Source organism: Rousettus aegyptiacus, unplaced genomic scaffold, assembly GCF_014176215.1.
Source record: "Rousettus aegyptiacus isolate mRouAeg1 unplaced genomic scaffold, mRouAeg1.p scaffold_m13_p_4, whole genome shotgun sequence".
Lineage (NCBI taxonomy): Eukaryota > Metazoa > Chordata > Mammalia > Chiroptera > Pteropodidae > Rousettus > Rousettus aegyptiacus.
The window spans coordinates 31,286,617-31,310,437 of NW_023416307.1; the positions used below are offsets into that span (position 1 = coordinate 31,286,617).

Below are 23,821 nucleotides of genomic sequence, written 5' to 3' on the forward strand. Positions count from 1 at the left end.
AACTGACTACTGTGAGACTTGGTCATTTAGTGGATTGGCCAGCTCCATTCCTAAAGGATCCAGCTTATCTTAGCATTCCTGGGAGATGTCAAGTATACTCTATAGTTATGAAGGAGAAAAACTGCTTAAGTCAATATTTCCTGGTAAGCCTTTGGTAGGAGGAAATGGGACTATGGCTGCTGCTGAGCCACTTAAATAGCGTATCCGAATTAACTGACGTGGGTAGAAGACATGAACAGAGAGAAGCTGACTGGCTATTATTTTTTAAAATTTTCTTCTCTTTGTCCTCCTTTTCTTCCTCCTCTTCCATTACAACCATCATCATCATCATCAACACCATCTGCACCATAACAATAGATATCTAAGGGTGCCCTACTATAGTACTTAGGACACAAACTAAGAGTAAGAACATAATTCATAAATGCCTTGACTCATTATCTGAAAATTCAGAAGAAGTGGGAAACCTATTCAGACATCTCTGAAAGAAGATTACATCTTCCAGAACCCCATAGTCTATGTCATTCTTTCATAATCTTTCATAGCAAAGGTATACACTGTAAATCAAGACATAAAATTTTAGACACAAAAACATTGCTTTGGAGAGCAAATAGATGTTTCATATTTGTTTTGACTCAATTAACATTAGTAAATAGAAGCCAGGGCCAAGTAAGCTACTCCCATTTCCATAATCTCATTTATGAGACATGTCATAGTTTGAAGAGCTCTGTGTACCATTTTTTAGTACATGGGGACATCTTATAATATTCAACTGTTATAAAAGCTCTATGACACTAGAATTTTAGTCTATATTTCCTATTCTTATAGTTACTATTAGTAAGGTGGTTTATATGATGCTAAGTCTTTGTTCAGAAAAGCTGATCCTCTCCATAATGTTGTTCTCGTAGAAAAACATATGTGTTTTACAGTAAATCATTTTGTGGTACTGTTTCCAAAAATAAGTTGAGGCGGAATGTAGAGGCTTCCTCTACAGTTCTCGAGGCAAATCAAGATGCATCTGAGTATTATATGCTGCTGCAAATCTTTCTTTTTTTCCCTAGCCCAATTGAAAAACTAGACAAAAATGCTCATTTTAATTGTCAAGAAAGTTCTCAACTCTATTGTTTTAGTATATAATGTCCAATTCCATTTTTATCAATGATTCTTTTCAAATTTAATATATCTGAACTTTGGATTCATTATATCTTAAAAAAAAGGGCTTAGATATATCTAATAAATTCATTTTGTGGATTTTCCTTTGGTTTTAATCAAACTCTTGGATAAAAACATCTAAGAAGGTCACCCCAGTTGTAAAAAGCCTGAATCCAACAGGATTTACAGGCTTTAACTTGGAATAATGTCTCGGTGACAAATAACTATATCTCCTAAAAATTTCTACTTATGTAATGTTTATGAGGTATTTTAGAACCTTACTGGGGATTTTACTATATTTCACAGTTATATGGCTTTAAAAGATTAGAAATTTTTATCTCAATCAAATCTACTGCAACAGCAGGTCATCTTAAGTCTTGAATGTTGTTGAGTATTTTATTCAGGTCAGTATTTACAGTGCTGGAAAAACTATTCAAGATTACCGAAGTCAGTGAACTTCCTCCTTTCCTCTCTTCTTTAAGTTTATCAATCACCTTCTAATAATAATTTGTCCCAAGATGGGTTTAAAATTTTAAGTTATAACATGCATATTTTCATTATAAGCACCTTTCCTGGGAGAGTAGTTCAAGAAGCATGAATGAAAGCCATGCAAAAAAAGCTCATTACCTCAACGAGCAGATTAAAAGAAAGTGGAAGTAAAATGTGTTTAGAAATGCCCTAAATTAGGAGTTAGGACACCTGAGTGGTGGTCCTGGTTCTCTGAAATAGACGTTAAACTTCTCTGGGTTTTAAAAGCACCTGTAAAAAAAAAAAATATGAGAATGGCTTTCTCTAAGATTCCTTCACACCTTTAAAAGGCAATGGTTCTCCAGTACCTGCCAGAATATAAAGGGTGTTTTGTACCAACCCGAGGAATCTAAAATAGCTATTTCAAAACGATGAATCAATTACAATAGAGCTACCCTGTCGACTGATATTTTAACCTGTTTTCTAAGCATAATTAAATAAAAACATACAATGCTTTAAAAAAAGGTAATGGTTCTAAATAAAATTGGAATTTGGTCTTACTAAGGTCTTAAAATCTCATCTTCTAATCAAAAATATTCTCTTTCTTGTAAATGTCACTACTGATCTGATATCTTGCCATGACATTCCAGACATGAGACAGGAGAAAATGTGACAGGCTTATGTAGATGCTATTCCCATCCTCTCACTACTCCAACTTTGCCAGGAGCCAGCTCAATCCTGGAACACTTAGAAAAACATGTCCTTACCACTGAAGTTCTAGAATAAGGATTTAAATTTAAAGTGCAAGAAAAGGACTCAGTTTAGATGTGAGCCTAGACATATGACCTAACTCTTAGCTCTTATACTACCATTAATTTTGGTCTCAGTTTATTCCTCTGTATAGTCAAAAATAACAAATCATGTTGGAAAATGTCATGAGATTTAAGTAGGTTAATATTTTTAGGATAGAAGTAGAGGAGTATGGGAAAAAGAGCTTCTAGCACCTCGTGCTCTTGGGAAGGCATGAACTACTCCAACTATCACCACTGGATCATGTATCTCATGACAACTTGTTATTTTCAAGTATTTAAAAATATAATGATAAAGCTGATGTCAACATTCAAATTTTATAAACTTCAAACAGGAGGAAATGTGATGCGTGGGAAGGGAAGGGGTCCAAAGACCGTTATTACCTACATGATCTAAGACAAGTTACTTGACCCTTATGTCTCTTTCCCCATCGGTACAATAGGAAATTACCATTTTTCTCATTGGCATTATTTTGAGTATTAAATGATATATAACATGTAAAGAATCCCATATAGTGCCTGCCACATAATAATTATGTGATAAATGGCAGTGATAATTAGGTAGCAATAAATTAATTTTGTTAAGAAAACTCAAATATTCTGGACCTCGGATTCCATTTACCCACCGCTACTAATATTATAAGCTACCTTTACTCCTCCCACAGTAATCTTTTGACTTATAATTTGCCAGCACCTTATCTCTAAGAAAAGACAATCTGTATTCCACAGAAGATACGTGTTAAACATTTTTCTTCATCTGCAACTTCCTAATCCTCATTTCCTTAATTGTTAAAGGATCAACACTTATGAGCCTAAAGCTCACACACTGATTGGGAATGGAGAAACATTGAGACAGTACAGTGGACGCCATGGGAAGAGTTAATTCAGTGAAAACATCTAGAGAAGTAGAAAGGAAAGAATGATAAGTTAAATATGATGAATACCGTGATAAGTCCAAAGAATCAAAAAAGATCTGTTCCCTATATTAGTCTACCGTACCATAAACACCTCAATTACTTTTTAGAATTCCATTGTCATTTATCTATTGGCTTTTTTAGCTATGCTTAAAAATCGTTTACACAATTTTTTCCAATGTTGCTCTAGAGAATATAATCCTTGAACTTTCACAGTCTACTTAGAGTTAACACTGTGCCACTTCACAGAAAATGTAGAAACCTTGCAGCTATATATTCTATTCAACAATTCCCGCTCCACCACCACCACCACATTGTACTTTATGTCGTGGCTGTCATATGTATTACTACATACATTATAAACCCCACAAGATAATGACAGAATTTTTTCTGTAATCATTTGCATTTTAATCAAATTAATAGGAAATCGAGTCTTTTTTTATTTACACAGATATCTACAGTTTCCAACGTTTTATATTCCTTCTTGAAGAGTTCAAGTTTCCCTCTCATATTATTTCCCTACAGGTTAAGGAACTTTCTTTAGCATTTCTTATCATACAGATCTGCTAGAGACAAAGTCTCTTACGCTTCTTTAAAAATCTTTGCCTCTATTCTCAAAGAATATTTTCACAAAGGATACAGATTTTAAATTTAACAGGATTTTATTTCTCCCCTCTAGAACTTTAAAGGTATTGTTCCACTCTTTTCTTGCCTTCATAGTGTCAAACGGTAAGTCCACAATCATCTGAATCAGTTTTTCTATATGTAGTGTGCCATTTTCCTCTTGATTGCTTTCAAGATTTCCTCTTTATAATTAGTTTTAAAATACTTGACTATAATTTGTTTTGGTAGTTTTTCTCTGTATTTACCTTGTTTGGGTTATACTGAGCTTTTTGAATCTGTAAATTTATGTTTTCCATGAAATTTGAAAAAAAAATTGGCCATTATCTCTTCAATATTTTTTGGCTTCATTCTCTCTTTCTTTTACTCCTGGGACATTAAATATATGTTAGACTTTACTTTGTTCCACTATACTTAGGGTTCTGTTCAATGCTTTCATCCTTATTTCTTTTTCATTTTTTCATCAGGGATAGTTTCTATTGATTTATCTTTAAGTTTAATGAATCTTTCTCCTATTACTTCCATTTTGCTATTTATTTAGTCCATATGGAGATATTTTTTAGGGGTATATTGTATATTTTAGTTATAAAATTTCCCTTTTGTTCTTTTTTTATATTTTCTATTTTCCTATTGAAATTCCCTATACTTCCATTCATTTGTTACAAGAATATTTTCCTTAATCTCAATTATAGTAGTTGCTTTATAATCATTATGTAATAGTTCTAACATCTGGATCATCTCAGGGTTGGCTTCTGATAATTTTCTCTTGAGAATGGGTCATATTTTCCTGGTTCTTGGTAGCTCAAGTAATTTTGGATTGTATACTGCACAATGTGAGTGTTATGTTGTGAAGACTCTGGATTCTGCTATATTCTTTTGAACAGTGTTGATGTCTATTTAAACAGGCAATTAACTTGTTAAATTATAAACTTTGTCTTCCCTGCTGTTGGTAACTAATCGAATCTCAGTTAAGGTATTTTATCTTAAACTGTGCTGCTCTGAGTCTGTCTAATGCATGCATGGTTCAGGAGTCAACAAGAAACTTGGGCAGAGTTTACACATACAACCTGGAGCTCTCCTTGTCTGACTCTTCTCACTTTTAGGTAGTTATGGTCACTCCAGCCTCCGTCTCTCTGTAACTCAGGCAAGAAAGATAGCAGTTTTTTTTTTTTATCAGAGCCTCAGCTGTCCTATGCCACAACTACATCCTGTTGCCAGATCAAAGCTGCAAAAACAGACAACTCACCCCCATTAAAATCCCTTCTTCAAAACCTGCGTGCCTTTTTCACTCTCAAAAACCTTCAGGTAGCTACTTTTTTATATTTTGTCCTGAGTTTTTAGTTGTTATCTGTGGAAGGTTAGTGGGCTCAAAGCTTGTTGCATCAAACCAGAAGTAGAAACCACGAATATCTCAATTGAATATATAAAATCAAACTTTAAATGATGAACTACAGATCACTTCAATCTCATTTTAGCCCATCCCTGCAAGAGTCATATTGGGTCTACCTACCATGGTCAATAAGCATCCTCTATTGTGCATTCCAACTCATTCTCCAGCTTTCATTCACATTTGGTCTCTACTTAGCAAATCTTTGTTTCCCAAATGCAGGATGTGCACCACTGGCAAACCAGATGACTTCAGGTGGCTAAGACACAAGATTAAATAGCACTGAATCACATTAAGAGAAAATTATTTTTAATTCTTTCAGCTCTTCTGGTTCTGTTAAGGAATAAATCTCAGTTTGGTGCTAATATACCTTTAACACCTTCCTAATAGTGGCTAATTTCCTCCTTTTAAACATAAAGACAGCAGGTCTCATGTGAAGAACTTTCTCCAGGCAATAGCATCTAGCTAGAAATAAATAACATTATTTTGTTTTCATTCAATGTATTTTAACTTCTATTTGTAGTGATAATGTTTTCCATTTGGGATAATGATATAAAGTTTAATTTTAAAATAAAATATAACAAAAAGTAAATTAATTTAAAAATAATAAATGACAGTAGAGGTGATATATAGATAAGAACGGGAAAAAGATCTGCAGTAGATAATTCTAGTTGCTACATCAGATACCTGCCCCCTTCCAAAATCTTAGTAACTTACCATAACAGGAGTTATTTCTTTCTCATGAAAATTCCAATAGGATGTTTCTGACCTGTGGTTGTTTTCCACATGTTCATTCAGGGGCTAAAAATGTTAAAGTTCTACCTTCTTTAACACATGGATTCCAAAATCACTTTGAATACGTCTGCCCAGCAGACAGGGGAGAGAAAGAAAAGGCATTGCATACAGTATGGTTATTAGCCAGGTTTAGAAAAGGCGTACAGCCTTCCACCCATATTCCACTGGCTGGAACTCAGTCTCTGACCACACTTAACTGTGAGAAGCCAAGAAAGGGGTCTAATTCTGTGCCCAGCAGAAAGAGAGTTTGGGATTGGGTGAGTATAAAATTCGGGACACTTCACTAAAGTTTGGGATGCTCTGCACTAGATGTTCCTTTAAAGCAAAGGGGCGAGGGATGCCGTCATGTCTCAGAAACCTCCCTTCATTGTGGAAGAATGACTGTGGATATTAACGTCTCTCCTTCCTGCTCACTTTCCAACCCCCAGTGTTAGGTCTCTGCCCAAGAAATGCAGAGGTAGACAGGTGGTCCTCAGAAACACTATCCATTTCAGTAGCCCTCTCCCCACACAAGAACCTGGGGTGCTCACTGCAGCTCCACACTGCTCAAGGTTCCTGTCTCCAACCTGTCCTTTTCTTCCTTGTAGTTTTGTAATCACAATTTATTAATCCTGCCTCTCGTGCTTTCTGAGAATCTAATTAGCTAACCTGAAAAACTAACCGGTGTGCACGTTAATTGAAAGCTTCTTCCTTCCTTCCCTCCAGGGAAATTAAGAACATTTTACATTGTGTCTTCCTGGAGCCCATGATATAGCTTCAACTGTGTCCTAGCAAGATGCTGAAACTGCAGCTCCTGCCTGGGCAACCATAGCCAGGGAGGGAGGCCCATTGGGGAGGGTGAGACCTTCCTGCTGTAATCACTGTTGTGCCACCAACCCCACTTCTAGAATATCTGACCTGTTCTTATTGGTCACTCCCTAACGCAAGAAAGGGTGCCAGCTCCTTAAAATGCAGGAAATGCCCCACCCCAGAATTTTTTCTGACCTTCACAGATCACAGAGGACCCAATTAAGCATCCGAGTTCTCTGCTCAGGCTCAGTAAATGTAACTGAATTGAATTCAAATTACTGATTTGGCACCACTGAGGCATTAGAATCATTTAAATGTGTCCCTTAAAAACAACATATTTTTAAACAATCAAGATAGAAAGTGTCAAATCCTTGCTCATTCTCAAAATGCTATAATTAAAGAGTCAGCTTCTCACTTTGTCAGAACACAGTAGAAGGCACCCATGATGGACTCAGGCCTTCACTTTGATGTGACCTAAGCTTGACCCTCGCTATTTTAAATTCATGAACTGTTGGTAGAGCATGTCAGCAAATATTGATTTCTATAAACATGCTTCAGGAAAGAAGCAGCTCCTGTATTAAATTGGTGTTTCATGATATATCCATAAAATGCTACAGTCCTGGAGAAGCCTTCTGATACTGAATTTTACACCCACCCCGGAAGGTTTTGTGTATTTCTTAGTTATACTGATTTTCTAAACTTCATCTCAGTGGCTCTGTCTATTCCTACTCACAGGTTCTGACACCAGACTGCAGGGATTCAATTCCTGTATTCACCACTTTCTAGTCATGAGATTTAGGGTAAATTATTTTACATGATGTTTAGGATTTGCTTTAAAATTCTCCCATCCAAAAGTAAAAGGGGGTTGGCAACAGGGTAAATAAAACTGGATGGGCAAGGTAAAAGTTAATTCATTCTATTCACTTTCATGTTTGTTTGAAATTTTTATCATTAAAGGACACTTTATAATTATCTAGAGCATAAGTAATTTTCCAAGTCCTTTCACAAAACAACTTTCTCTTATATTCCAAAGATAAACTGTAAAGAATACACCGGGAATTCTATCATTATTTTGCAGAACAATTTCTTTAGGTTTCCCTGTTGTCATGTGTTAATAGTATATTAGAAAAATACACTACATAATAGTATAATAATAATAATAACAGGAAGAACTTTACTTTTTTCCCCTTCTACCGCTTCAGCTGTTTGGACAAATTCCCTGACGTGTATTTCACTGCAGTACTTGCCTCTTACAGTCCAGTCAAGGACTAGGTATTTAAACACAACTATGATTTAATGTCAGTCTCAGTACTTGCTCTGCAATTCCAGCCCCTCAATAACCTTCTCTTTCCAAAAGGAGAGAGATTGGAGGCAGGAGGAGAAGACAAGAAGAGAAGGAACATACTGCATCCCATTTCAAGCACCAACACAACTCCGTTTTCCTCCCGTTGACTCCTCAACATCTGGAGAGATCAAAACACAGATGGCACGCCCATCGGGGGGTAGACAAATAAGGCGATACGTTGGATATACTTTCCGTTTTCACCCTCACCACATCTCTCACATGTAAGCAATGCACTGAGGGAAAAGGCGGCTTCCTGCTGAAGCTCCAACAGCGCCCACATGAACTGCTGGTTTCTCCAGAGTTATATTAATATAACTGACTCACTGGTGATCCCCATTAGGGCTGCATGTGATAATGTCAAAATTGTATAGATGGGGGAAAGGTTGTTTAAAATGATTTTCCCCGAATTATCAATTTTTAATTATATCCCAACAAAATATTGATGTCTCTTCTATTACGGACAAATCATGTAAAATTCAGAGGCCATTTTCCTTCACCTCTTTGAGAAAAATTGAACTCTGAATATAATTTTGTTGCTTCTTTCATATACCTTTATCAGTTAACTTAACCTAGATATATTCTTTTAAGTTATTTTAAGTGTAAAAAATGAAATCAGTTTGAATTTTTATGTTAAAAATTTAATAATTATCACTGAAGTAAAGGTTGAAATATATTTAAAACCAGTTAATATCAGCATCAGCATAAGAGAAAGTATATAATGACAGTTCTAATTATTACATTCTCTTGTTTTGCACTTCTGAAGAGCAGCAATTAAATCTCTACTTATGTGAAGAATAAAATGTTCTGCACCTGCTATACTATACCATTTCATTTCCTCAACTGCAGAGGGGTTTAGCTCCTTACACTATAGACCTTGGGTCAGAATGGTGGATGTGAACTGTTTCAAGAACAGCGCAGTGTGTCTGATGATTTAGGATGGGGTTCTCCTACCACTTGATTTCAAACATTACAAAATGATCTTCCTAACCTCTACCAAAATCAATACAAATTAAAGTGTAAGTTGGTTACCATCCAAGTAGTATACATGGACCAAATGTAGTATCTGAGGTCTGGAACACTGACATCACTGGCTTGGGACTTGGGCAAGCCTTCTTCTGAACCCCTGATTCTTTGCCTCTTTCTAAGGGTAACTGCTGTTGACCCCCGAACAATGCAATGGGTCAGGGGCACCAACCCTGTGCAGTCGAAAAGACGCATATAACTTTTGACCCTACAGTCAGCCCTTTGCATCCACAGATTCAATTAACCTCAAATCTAAAACATTATTTTTGGTTTCCAGTTGGAAATCCACAGTGAGAGAAACTCAGTTGCAAATGCAAAAATAGTTTTCAATCAGCGAATGCAAGACCCACAGATGCAATATGCCAATGGTATTTATTGAAAAAAATCCATGTTTAAGTGGAATCACGTGTTCAAAACTGTGTTGTTCAAGGGTAAACGTTATTATGAAAGTACTTTGTAAAATGCAAATAATTCACATATGGAACTTTTTCTGGTCAATATCCACTTGTAAAAGTGCAGGGTCAGACTGGTAGGTTGCCTCTGGGGAAATGCATGTCCACGGTGAAGACAATGTGCTCACTATATAGTCCATCTGTTCCTCAACATATCAGTTAGGTGGGGCCATGTGATAGTTCTGACCAATAAGCTGTGGGCAGAAGTGACTTGTGTCACTTTTAGACCAAAGTGTAGATGAGCAGGCACGATGTAATCTTCTGGCCGAGTCTTTTCTTTTCATGGTGAATGAGAGGGCCTTGAATTGCAAATATTACAGCTACAAGATAGTAAAACTGCATCAGCCTGGGTCCCTGAATGACTATGTTGGGTACAACACCATCAACAATTCTTGATAGATAATGTACAGTGACCAAGAAACAAATCTGTAATGTTAAGCCACTGGGATTATGTAACACATCTATCCTATCCTGAATAAAATAATATGTAAAGTCCAAAAACCTTAAAATCTTCATCTATCCATCTTCACAAAACACCAAATGCTTTATTTCTGCAACTTCTTCCCACACTGATAAATGAGAAGAAGGGTGCTATGTAGGAAAAGATTCCACCATGGTCCCTTAGCAACCTTGCATGGGTCCACGAAGGTCACATATGTAAAATTTATCCATAGTCTGACCTGAGGGTTGGCAGGATGCCTCACAATCCTCCTCAAATGAGGGGCGACGAGAAGCCTTGTGGGGAGCTGCCAGGTAGCAGTTTCTCATCTACCACCCAATCTGGTGGGACAGTGCCGCAAGACCACTTCCCACCCAGCTCTCTCATTTCAATTGATCGCAGGACTTTCTACCTCATGCCTCGCACCCTGCAGGGCACAGATGCCAGCTTCTGTGTCTACAAAATTACTTGGTGGAACTTAGAGATAGCTCCTCTAGGGCAGAGTGACCCATTGCTGGTGCCACCCATCTTCTGGCCCCTCCAATTCAGTGTCATCCTGTGTGAGGAGCTGGGGAGGCAGGGAGCTGAGGTCATGTGGATCTTCCTCTCACTATCTAAGTAATAAATGTCTGAATCTATTATGCTCCTTAGTGGCCAAATTTACGGCAGTGTGGCAATCCGAAGTAGCAGCCACCCTATTAGCCATGTCGTTGTTGCTTGGACACCGCTTGACTACTCAATACAATAAAGGTCAATTTCACACAGTTTTGTGCTGGGACATCTCTCTCCTGCTTGAAGGAACAAAATGGAGCTTCAAGCAGAACTATAAAACAGCTTTCTGATTTGAAGTTGCTAAACAAATGATCTAGGTTGATTTCCTATCACTTTATCTTCTTCAATACTTTAATATAGTTAGCATCAGGTTTACCAAACTTAGAAGTCTCCAATATCTCAGGCTCAGGTTGAATATTTGGTGGCAACACAGGTGATAGAGTCTGAAGTGTCCTGAGCAGTGGCCACTGGCTTTGGTGAAATCCATAAGAGAAGATCAATACACTACTTAACATAAAGGGGATAATTTGTGGCATTTCGTATTTTTGCCTCCTGATGAACCAGAAACATATCACAAGGATGAATACCTTTTTTCAAATTAAATAACCAAAAGTGATGCTAACACTGAGTTTGCCAAATATTAATAAAATGAATGATACATAAATTCACTTACTAACTACTAAGCATCAGGAATTGCATAAGAAAGAGGGTTTACAAAGATATTTTATACACACACACACACACACACACACACACACACACACATATAATCTTTGGCCCTAATATCATGGCTCTACTGTGTTCCTTCCAGTAAAATTAAGTATCACTGTAGTCTTCTATTCTCTAGGCCAGAGGTTCCCAACCTTTTTGGCACCAGGGACCAGTGCTCCTGTGAATCTAATGCCTGAAGATCTGAGGTGGAGCTAAGGCAGTGATGCCTCAGCTCCACCTCTGGCTTATGAGTCTTTGGATGTGAGGAGATTTATAGGTAACTTTGTGACTGGTAAACCTATTGTACTAATGAAAGTGGTGCAACCACATATAGCATTCTTTGTTGGCAATTACACAACACAGCCATGCCCTGCAGTGCCACACAGAAAGACAGTATAGTTTCGCTTCTCTCAAGTCTATGAATATCCTATCAAGAGTAAAAATCAACATGATATATTTTGATGGTTGTAAGGAAGAGATTTTTCTAAGAAAGAGAAAGGGGGAAAAAATACCACACATTATTTCTGGAAGGGAGACATCATTTCCTTATAGAACTTGGAAATATGTTGCTTTAAAGATGATTCTGGGCAAAGAATGGTGAGTAGCAATCTGTGCTTTCAATCAAAATGATAGCAGGGGAAGACATGTTGCAGTCTGCTGAAAACCACAGTGCTCATTGATAAAGCCCTCAAATATTCATGCTTGTTCTGAGGGAAATAACCTAGTGTTCTAAGCAGAAATTGTCCAAATGAATTAAAAAGAAACAGTAGAATGCCAACCTTCTTATTATTTTCCCAAGAACAAATGTTTATCTAGGCCTTTCTCCATGCCAGGCATGATGCAGGCAGAAAGCCTACAAAGATGAATAGAATACATGTTTAGTCAGCCAGTGCCTTGAAGCTCCATTTCCTTGGAGCTTCCTTGGTTCCTACAGGAACCGGAAGTGCTCAGTATAAAGGTTCTAGGCTTTGGCAACCACAGAAATGATAACTGATTCAGACAACGATTCTCAATGGATGTCAAAATTGTTGGGTCAAGGTTTGGTAAGCAACAAGAGAGTCGCACAGTTCTCAAGGTACTACCCCACAGGTTACTCATCATTTACAAAAAGGGAAAGCAGAAACCTTTCCAATGGAGAAATCTAGTGGGTACCACTGTTTAACCAAGGGAATAAACTCGGCACCACCAATAATCGGTCATACATTATATGGCTTCTCATAGATGCAACAGGAAGGACAAAATGTTGCCTACAAGATACTCTTGGAAAAATTAATAAACTTAAATCTAATCATAAGGAAGCAAACAGACAAATCCAGATTGTGGAACATTGTACCAAACAACTAGCATGAATGTTTCAACAATGCACAGAAGACAAAAAAAAAGGGAACTACTCTAGATTAAAGAAGACTAAAGCAACAGAATGACTAAAAGCAATGAATGATCCTTGATCAAACAAAACCACTGTACAGATAATTATTTGAACTATGGGAGAAATCTAAATAAGGACTGTGTATTATGTGGCATTATTGTGTTAATGTCAAATTCTTCAGTACTTGATGGCTTTGTGCCTATGTAGAGACAAGTCCTTGTTCTTAGATGATAATGCTGAAGTACTCAGGGGTGAAATAGCATGTCAGTAATTTACTTTCAAATGGTTACGGGGGAAAAAAAGTATGTATGTACGTACATATATATGAGAGGAGACACAAAACAAAAATGGCAAAATGTTCATAATTAGTAAATTTAGGGGAAAAGTATATTTGTATGCATTGTAGTTGTTTCACCACTCTTCTGCTTAATTTGAAAATTTTTGTTTAAAAAAAGGGAGGGGTGGAAACAGTAGCTGGCTGAGATCAAGTTATAGTTGTAGGTCACAGAAAATAGAAATGCTAAGGGGCCACTTAGATAACACCTGTGCTCTTAGCCTCACGTGCCTCTACCTGACTGGACAGGCCCCCTCTAAATGATGGGACTGTCCTGAACGTGCATTCCTAAGTTATAATGTATCCAGGTGCTTCAACTGCCACACCCAAGGAGCTTCATCTGTTTCACTATTCCTACTGACTTAATGCAAATATGCTTCAGAAAAGGGCAACTTCTCACTTGTAATTTAGACCAATGAAAACCAGCACGAATTCCACAACTGAAGTAGTATGAGATGCCCAGTAACTGACTTCACGGACAGTATCAGTACAGTTTGAGGACAATGTGGGTGAGTGTACCTATACCCTGGAACATGGCTGTGACCAAAGAAAGCCTGGCTCCAGTGGGCACCTAAACATTAGACTTTAAAATTTTCTTTTGAATTATGAATTCTCTGTTGAATACTCAATAGTATAAGTCTTAAAATCTGGCAGACATCCACATATGAATGTATTCATTATATTTTTTAAAGAAAAGTCATGAATTCTTTATAAATAATTTTTTGTAGCTGAAGAGAAAAATCAAAAGATGGTATACATAAATAAAAGAATTACAACTCAAGGTTCAACCTTCCACCCCCTCTCACTGCCCTTTTATAAAGCTCTTTACACCTGCAGAAGATGCTGAGCTATTTCCATCCTAGAGTCCCCGCCTCCTCCACCATCTTCTCCACATTCGGCCTAAGTCTCTTGCTAAGGTTATCTGTTTTCCTTATCATTACCAATCAGACTTTGCAGTTGAGTCTACAAAATCAGATTAGTATTACAAAGTGGTTATGTTTCTTTATAGATTGTCTAGTACTTATATTAAAACAAAATCCCTTTATAACAAAGGTGGTGGGGCTAACACCAATACAAAATTCATAAAGTCAAACGAAGTAAGTTTCTGTTTATCACACAGCTCAAAAGTAATATTCTTACTAAAACTGAACAAAATCAAAATGACTGTTCCCTCATCTTTTATTTTTCAATAATGGTGTAAAGTAAATAGGAAGTTACTACTGGGAAAAATTTTGAAATTGGAGAGTCAGACCCTACCCCCTGCAAACTCCAGAGGATTTGAGTATTTGGTTTTGTTCTTCCACACTCAAATTCCAGACTTATATGGCCTAATATATGATTTTAGTGTTATTTAAATTAATAATCTGTGGAATTTTCATGTCACAACTTTTATTTAACATTATGAAAGACATACTTCAGATACCAAATTCCTGGTATCAGTGTAGTACTGGAACATATCCTTTTAATCAATATAAGTAAAAATGATTTTGATAGTCCAATACACATCATTATTTTTCTAAATATAGAATAACATTTCAAAACATTCAGATTATATGACTAAAGGCTTGTCTTTCCATCAAGAATTTGGGGCATTATATGGCATAACCCTCACATAAAAAACTTAGAAGTAGGCACCCCAAGGTTGAACTCACACATTTTTCCTTTGCTGTCTCCAGTCTGTCAAACATGTATACTTAACTATTCTTCTAAGACCAACTCTTTACTCAATACATGGTCTCCTGCCTCTGCCTCAGTCCTCATGTAGTTGAAGAGACTGTCATTGCTGGCCTGTGGCCCTGTCCCCAAAGGGGAGGCAACACTCCGACGTGTATGATGATGCAGAGTCTAGACTGAATTTGTGCGGAGAAGCTGAAGGAGTCAATCGACATAGACTTACATCTTAGCCGAGAAAGGAAGTGTAACCTAAGTTGGACCTTGTGAGAGGGGAATCCACAGGGAATCCAGCTGAGAGAAATCATGTATAAGGAGGCACAGAAGAATACAGTATGGGACGTCTGCACAGAACTGAGGCAACCCAAGTTCGATGAGAGTTAAGGAGTAGTAGAAAAATACCTGCTGCAGGTGCCAATAATATGAAAGCCATAGGGAAAAGGAGGAGTAGCCATGATGGGATGGAACCCATCATTGAACCAGGGGTATGCTTTAAGTAAGAAAGGAACTTGAGAACCATGTTAACAAATACTACATTAATAGAGGTAGTAACTTAGAAAACCAAATATGACCTTGCTTTAATATGCAATACACAGCATGTTATTTATTTGTTTTCATTCTTTCTCTTCAACCAGACCACTAAGAAAAAGACCACACTGTGTGCAAGAACAGTCAAAGATCTGAAGCATTCTTTACCCATTAAAGAATATATGTCATTTGCAAATTCATTTGGAACTCTTTTGATAGCTTTGCAGCACAGATCTGATAGTGTGTGGGGTAGAAAGCAACATTATATAAAATCAGAAGACAGGATATAGACACCAACTGTGCTCTTCTGGGCATTTAAGATGACTTGTTACTGGCTTTAAAGCAGAAAAAATAAGCAAATGAAATTTTTAATCTTTCCATTTCAATGATCAATGGTGAGACTATTAGACATTTGGACTCAATTTGCACAAGAAAAATGATATTTAGATGCCAAGTGTCTCACTCAAATGAATTTTCACAAAACAGTAAAATGACAGGGTCTAAATGTCAATACCACCAAAGCCCCAGAAAGCTGGAAAGAAAAACAACCAGTAGGGAAAATTCGTTCTCTGTGGTCAGACACAGCAGCAGTGATTCCCAGCAATTCTATGCTCAGCTTTTCTTGAAATAACAAACTCCCCAAAGAGAGGAGGCATGTGTGCTCTGCCATCGTGGTGATGGGAAAGATCTAAGCCAGCAGCAATGGGAACTGACTGGGCAGATTGGCAGACACTGGCCCTGGGAACAAAGTCAACAGCGGGCTTCATGTTTTAGGGAGGCTCATCCATGCATCTTCATAAGAAAGACTGGCCACAGGCAGAGGTCCACTAGCAAAACAGTAGTAGTGTAAAAAACATATGCCCTGATGCCAAAGCTTCCTTTACATAAGCTTCCAAAACCTCTGTTTTCTATTTAATTCTTTTGGCCTTTGGACTATTCAGACAAAATATTTTTTTGTGGTGGTGGGGAGAAGGGGACATGAGGACAGGCTAGGTATGGCAGAGTTATTATTCTATGCTTTCAGTCTGGGGAAAACCTAGAAAGCTCAAAGTGATGGTAGTCCCACAGTTATCAAATTCAAACCTTGCCTCCAGGCTCATCTCTGTAAACCAGGATTTCAAGAGAAAGCCTTTCTTGAATATTTCCAAGTTTGGAGACTACACACACATTCCATGTTCATTTACTCCAACAGTCAAGAAATTCCATATGATGTGTGATTAAAACACATTCTCTTCATTTGTTTGGCTCGTAAATCTAATTTCACATATTTAAAAACAATTGAAAAGTTAGACCATTGAACTTTTTTCTCCTGTTGTTGTTATTGTTGAGTTTCCTTCCTTCCTTTCTTTCTTTCTTTCTTTCTTTCTTTCTTTCTTTCTTTCTTTCTTTCTTTCTTTCTTTCTTTCTTTTTTCTAGAATTACTAATTCTAATTCTGGACCACAAAGCAATGTATGTAATTCAACATTATTTATTTTTAACCCTTTATATAGTTATTCATCCTGGAAAAAGAAGTGTGACAGTTTACTAAATGGAAGAATCAACACAGTACCCCAAATCTTGAGTATAAATTGCTATTGTGTAGAGTGGTTCTCAGAGTAATTTGGGGGCCTCTGAAGATCTCTGAGATCCTTTCAGGGGGTCATGAAATTAAACTACCTTTTTGACAGTACTATGATGATATTAGTCTCTTTCATTCTCATCCTCCGCAATTACACAATGGAGATTCCTAGAGGCTACGTGCCAGATGACATCATCACTCTGCAGCTAGTGATGTGTTTTTGTACATTAAAAATTCCTCCTTGTATTTTACAAATTCCCATTTATTGGTAAAACTATAAACATTGATAGATATAACCCACATAAACAAAAGCTTTTGGCAGTCTTCAATAACTTTCGAAAATACAAAAAGGTTCTGAAAACCAAATTAAAAAGGGGTAAGAGTCTTATCAAGACAACCCTTTCATTCAGAATCTCATTTAGTAATAACTTTGCAACATGATGTCACACAAGCAGCTGAGTGTTTAAAAAGGAAAAACATAAATATCTTTAAGCCTTTTCTTTAAGCAGTAGAATTGTGGTGATCTTACCTCTTATCGATAGCCTGTTTCTTTCTTCCCCTGAAATTGTATTTGCTGATTCTCCTCTTGGGGAGAAGGCATTCATCACAATTCGCCATCCACTATTCCTCCATTCTGTTTTTGCAAATAAATCTTTTTTTTTTTTTTTTATGAAATCTCATCAACATGGTCACCCACTGAGGCTCTTAATCACATACTTCCTTGCTTATTATTTAACTTCTCCTCATTGTGGTGACCACCTTTACTTCTCATGTTTAATTATTATTTACAACTTATCTACTCTTTTTACAATTCAAAGCGATCTATCAGAAAAGACACGTTACTGCCTCTCCCATAATGTCTTCCCCACAGCTCTCTGCTTGGTAAACTGAAAGATTGTCATGTCCACCCATGTACTGTGTTTGCTCTGCATCTTTTCCCTTCATAGACGGCGGGTTTGGGCTCCACGGGATACAGCCTCTGTTGATCTGCAATTTTTTTGTTTGTGGGCTTTCAACTCATTGAGATTGCGAGATTTATCATTTATTTCTTTCCCTTACAACTCTCAGAAAAAAATATCTGATGACAGACTCAATTAATGAATGTAAGTTTGCTAACTTAGAAATTAAAAATTTGAGAGAGGAAAAGGGAAATGAACACAATAGCAAAGCTATGATATATTATTTATAGTATAATATCTGATTCTACCCTTCTTGAGGGCTAAGTGATAAAATAGGGAGTTGACTTTATTTGTTCCCTCCCACAATTTAGTAGATTGACTGAGTGCTTATTAAATATACCTTGTCAACTAATGCCTCTCTTCAAGGGGCAAAGTTTGAGTTTTCTGCTCAGTAATATATTGAATGCTACTCAAGATGCACCTCAAGGCAAGTGAGACTTCTGAAGGAAACTTCATCACCCATTCCTAAAGACAGAATTGAGCTGCGGACTTCTCATATTGCAACCTCTGTTTTTCCCTTCAGGATAAGTTCAATAGCAAAAACAAAGTTACTTTACCAAGAAATTTACGGGAACTCAGTTTGACAGGAAATGCATAAGGTTGGAAAAATGGGGTACATAGTAAGGGGAATTAAAAACTGGAGTTAAAAAATAAGAAATTTTACTCAATTTCTTTTTCTTTTTGTATAAAAATTTTCTCAATTTCTTTTTCTGTTCTATATTATTATTAAACAATCTTTTGTTATATGTTATTATTTAAGTAAAGCTTGTCTTTTCAATCATTACAATATAAAGCTCAATAATTCTTCACCTTCTATATCAATACACAGAATAAAAAGCTGATTCCACACTCTTCAGAATGGTTGCCACAAGCAAAAAGCATAACTATTTACTTTTTACTTTCTTCCAGGAATATATTGAGCACTTATGAAAACCTGTGTTCTACCTAGTTATTTCAAATCATAATGTTTCTCCAGATGTGTATATCTTTTCAATTCAAATCCAAGGTGACCCCCAAATCCCAATTTATACTCACCACTCTCAGTCATTAAAATTCTTGGAGGTGATGAGGAAGTAATAAAAAGATACACTGCAAGCTTTAATTCACAAATATAAAAGCATGATCCGACAGCAGAGCAGAGAACAACATTTTTCAATTCAGTGACTCTCTCTCACCCAAATCTTTTTAATGTGAGAAAAGGAAAACTCAAATCATAATAAACGATGAGAACCTTTTCGCTGATTAATATTACACAAATAGTTTTGTGCAAAGTGTCTATCTGGGTAAATATTAGCATACCATTATTATCATTCACTGCCTCGTTGATGACTTGTATTTTTTCTGCACACTTCCCAGAAACCACTGGGAAAAAAAGGAACAAGTTCACTAGAATGCACCTCCTGTATTCTAAAAACTGCACATATATTTTCATTTAAGCTCCCTAAACATCTGGGAAGTATGCATCACCATCTGTGGTCCACGGATGAGGAAACTGATGCTCAGAAAAGTTAGATAACTTGCTCTAGATCATACATAAGAGTGATGGGAAACCAGCATTCGATTCCAGATCTGTTTGATTCCAAGATTCCAAGCTGGTTCCGCTGTATCAGGCTCTCTTGTAAGTAGTCTCTTATCGAGAATCTTCCTACAAACCAAACATGTGTCACTTGACCCCAGTTGACCCAGAAATATTAATTATAAAAATTTTCCAAGCAATTTCCCCCTGGCTTTCTCATGATTTCAACAAGTTCTGTTAAAATGAATGATATAACAAAGAATACTTTTTCTCTACAATAATTTAGAGAACAAAACCCTCTGCTTACATTGTGTTCTTTCATCATCAACTTTGTTGTAATTTAGATAAGCAAAAGCTTAGCCACCTAGATTTTTATAGCTGGGTTGGGAGGGATGGGAGGAGCTTCAGGAACTAACATACATGCAATGCCAGAAAGTGCCAAAGTCACCAAGAGTACATGTGACTTCCCACAGGGGATGGTGAGAGTAGGTGCTCACACACCAACAGCTGAGGGTCCAGCCTTTTTTGGGGAAGTTGCCTGCCCATCGGCCATCCACTGGGCTGCGGGGAAGGGAAGAGGACAGGGAGACAGTTGTGGCATTGACCTACACACCCTCAGCTGTCCCTAATGGCCTCTCCTGATCAAAAAAAAGACCAGATAATGCTTACTGCATCTGATTTTTATGATGTGTGCACAAATAGTATATGTGCTAGGTTTAAAGCATGGGTTAAAAAAAAGATTGGAAGGAAATAATCAAAAGGTTAATAAGACTGCGTGGTGAACACACAATGCAATATACAGATGATGTATTATTAAATTGTACACTTGAAACCTATTTACATATGTAGGTTTATATAATAATGAACATATGTAATATATACAATGAATATATAATTCATTAACCAAGGTCACCCCCAAAATTTAATTTTTTAAAAAAAGTTATACCTGGATAATGAGATAACCAATTATGATTTCCCTCTGAATTTTCTACTTCTTCCAAAATTATCAGAAAATGTTTTTATAGTAAAAAAGAAATGTCTATATAACTGTATGTAGTTATCATTTTAAATATTTCCATTTTCAAATGTGAAAAAAAAGAAAAAAGCTGTAACTAGAGGGGTTAGCTCGACTGTCCACAATGGTGGTTTACTGATGGGTCCCAGAAAACTGAAGTAATGCTGAGGTTTGTCTGCTACAAACACAAACGCTGGATGTGTTTGCCCCAATAGCCCTGTTCTTGGTGGGCATCCAATGGGTCAGAATATCTATTTATTTCAACCTTTTATGCCAGGATTTTTCTCTTAACTAGAGTCTCTTTCTTATTTCATCATCAATTTTCAAATGTCTAAAACACATCCCGTCAGTTTATCAGTTTCCTTCATCTATTGCATTGAAGCTTAATAAACTGCCCCACTTTTTTTTTTCAGCAGGAATGGCACAATGCCCAGTTCATTAATTCAGTAGCATCAACCGTGTGTCTCTGACAATACTAACTACCTTGGCTTCACAAGACGCATATTCCTGAATTCTGGTTTATGGCTGGAATCCAGCAGCTCCCACGTGGGGCACTTCCCTGCATATTCAAGGCAATTACTAATGCTTAAAGACGAGAATATTGGACCACAGAGTGCCATTAAATGTACTTCTGACCTTCAAGATCTGTGCATGCTTAACTTCTCCGCGTGGATCCCGCATTTTCCCAGCATGCTACACCGAATAAGAGATTACATTTCAGGGGAATCGCTTTGCAATCATGGAGACAGTGTTTTGAAAATGAAGGAAGTAAGAATACAAATATTTAGAAACTACTCATGAGATTTTTACCTGCTAGCAGGTAGTTTATAAATTCAAAGCCAGGGATAAAGCCTCTAAGGATTCAGCTTGCTCGATTTTGAAAATTTTATCTTTGTCATTATATGTGGTACTGTTTACCAACTTTTAGCTTACAAAAAAAGAAGTTAGAATTGCACATAGCTGAAATCATAGAACAATAGAGCTGGAAGGGAATTTAGATATCCTCAACTTCAATTTGCTCATTTTAAAAATTACAACAATTGTGGACGTACAAGATTAGGTTACTCAGCAATGAATACACAAAATTAGTGGCAGAGAAGGTCCCAGAAACAGCTAGCTTACTTATATTTTCCTTATCTATCAGTCCTAGAAAGTAAAATCTATAATTTCTCCTTTTGTCATTAGATTTTGTCAAAAGAGTATTCTTGTAAGTAAAAATAATTTTAACTATGTGAAGTTCGCTTATAACAACAATAGTAGTAGTAACAAAAGATTACTGTATTATGAAATAAAAATATAGCCATGCTTCCTCAAAGTAGGGTTCAGGCTTAGGGGAGTGGTGGGAGCAAAAGAGTCTCAACATTTAAACAATGAGGGAAACACACACACATACAAAGAGCAGCTCCATCACTCCAAGAGATGCTATCCCACTGCCCCAAATCTTAAAAATAAAAGCTGATGGAAGTGTATGGCCATGCCACCTTGAATATGCCCAATCTTGTCTAATCTCAGAAGCTAAGCAGAGTCGGGCTTAGCTTGGATGGGAGACCACCTAGAAATACCAGGCTCTGTAGACATTTATTTAAAAAAAAAAAAAAAAAAAAAAGGCTGATGGAAGTTAGCTCTGAAACCTCATTTCCTCCAATAAATAATTCAGTGTACTAAATTAACTTCTCAAAGACTAGCTTTTCTTCTGTTTCTCTTCCATGTTGTGAGTGGCCTGAGACGAGGCCTTCATTCTGGCATGACATGTATGTTCTCATGGGTGAGGCTGCACAGGAGCTGCCAGGTGGGGGTAGGGTACACAGAGGTACCAAGGCTAACTTAAAAATCCTACCCTGAATGTTTGAGGTGCTCAAGAAATGTGAATGCATGGTGCCATTTCAGAGGATGTTCATAAATACATAGACAAGAATAAAGAACATGAGGAAAATGAGCCACACTCTCCAGAGGCGAATACCACTATGCTTTCTGTTGCTGGAGTCACCTGACAACCACGTCATTTAATGCAACCTGGAGACTTCGGGCATCAGAGATGATTTCTCGATTAGGAGAACCAACCTTTGGTGGTACCTCTGAACAAGGATCTCGAGAGGAAAGCCTGTAAAAATATGTGACTCTGTTCTCCCTTGACAACAAGAGTAAGATATCCATGTAAGACCTTCTCTAAGGTGGCACTTACATCCTGTTCTTCTCTCTCTGTGATTTGCTAAGGGACTCACCACGGAGTTTCATGAATATGGTGTTAAATGTATAAAATGGGAAATGGCTGCTAAGAGACTGGATATTCATGGCCTAACTCAGTTCTAAAAATTTCATTCACTCATTCACTCATTTATTTTATCACTCATTCAAGAGATGGGTCATAAGGCCCAGTGAGTGAGTTTGGTTCCCTGTCTTCCAGAGACTCATAATCTACTTGGGAAAACTCACACAAACAAAACTTCATAGAATAAGGTGTAATGGAAATTTGTAAGACTTGAGGTCACAGAGGTGGTGTTGTGATGAACTCAGAGTGAGAAGGGTTCAGGAGGCAGAAGGAAGGGAAAGACCTCTGGGAAAGGGGGGACAGCACCCCCAGATTAGTGAGTATCTGAATACTATAGCTTTCAACTGTGACTGAACACTTTGGTCCTTTAATTGTTTTCCCTTTACATGAAAAACACATTGTACCATCATGAACGCCTGAGTGCCATGATGGAACTCAAGCAACAACTGTAAAAAGCTTTGAAAATATAAAACACAAATTCTAACAATCATTAACAACAACCCCCCTCCTAAAAAATTTTTTTAAACAGTATAATTGCTGCTTTATCTTGAAGTGAACAAGAGGGACAAACACAAATTGCCTGAGGAAACAGAGACTGGAGATATAAGGACTACGATTCTATTTTGGATGAAAACATGGAAAGAGAGAATATTACCTCAATATTTAGTACTCCTAGCTTTTTTATACCTTGCCACTAGCCACAGTGACAAAAACAGCTTTATTTATTTGTAAAGACAGAGCCCCATGGGTCATTAAGTAATTCAGCTCAACCTCCTCAACTGACGACAGTGTTCTTAACTATGAAACCTAATATTTTTCTTCTTAAAGTTGGAACAGAAAAAAAAAAAATATCCTGAGCTCACTCTGTTCTCTTAACACTGAAGAGAGAAAACACAATATCCATGCAATCATTCATCCAAATTCATTCATTTATTCAAACATTAGGGCATTCTGGTGTTGTACACTAGTTCGCATAAACTTCCCCTCCAACAGAATTTATTCACTTCCGAGGGCTGTTATAACCAATCACCACAAACTGGGTAGCCCAAAACAATAAAAATTTATTCTTTCATGGTTTCAGAGACTGGAAGTCCAAAATTCAGCTGTTATCAGAGTTGGTTTCTTCTGGAGGTTCTGAGGAAGAATC

General features: G+C 37.0%; 1 protein-coding gene across 6 annotated transcripts in view; it reads right to left on the bottom strand.

The window, feature by feature from the left end:
* TNIK (TRAF2 and NCK interacting kinase) overlaps window positions 1-23,821 on the bottom strand; it is a 350,899-nt gene that overhangs the window by 201,696 nt on the left and 125,382 nt on the right. The window contains exon 1 of one of the 6 annotated variants that reach the window (XM_036218650.1): window positions 5,472-21,910. The exons of the other annotated variants lie outside the window; for them this stretch is intronic. Within the exon in view, the coding sequence (XP_036074543.1) occupies window positions 5,472-5,501 (30 nt within the window). The 5' untranslated portion in view covers window positions 5,502-21,910. Of the gene's footprint in view, window positions 1-5,471; window positions 21,911-23,821 lie in introns of those variants that run through there. 6 annotated transcript variants of the gene reach the window in all.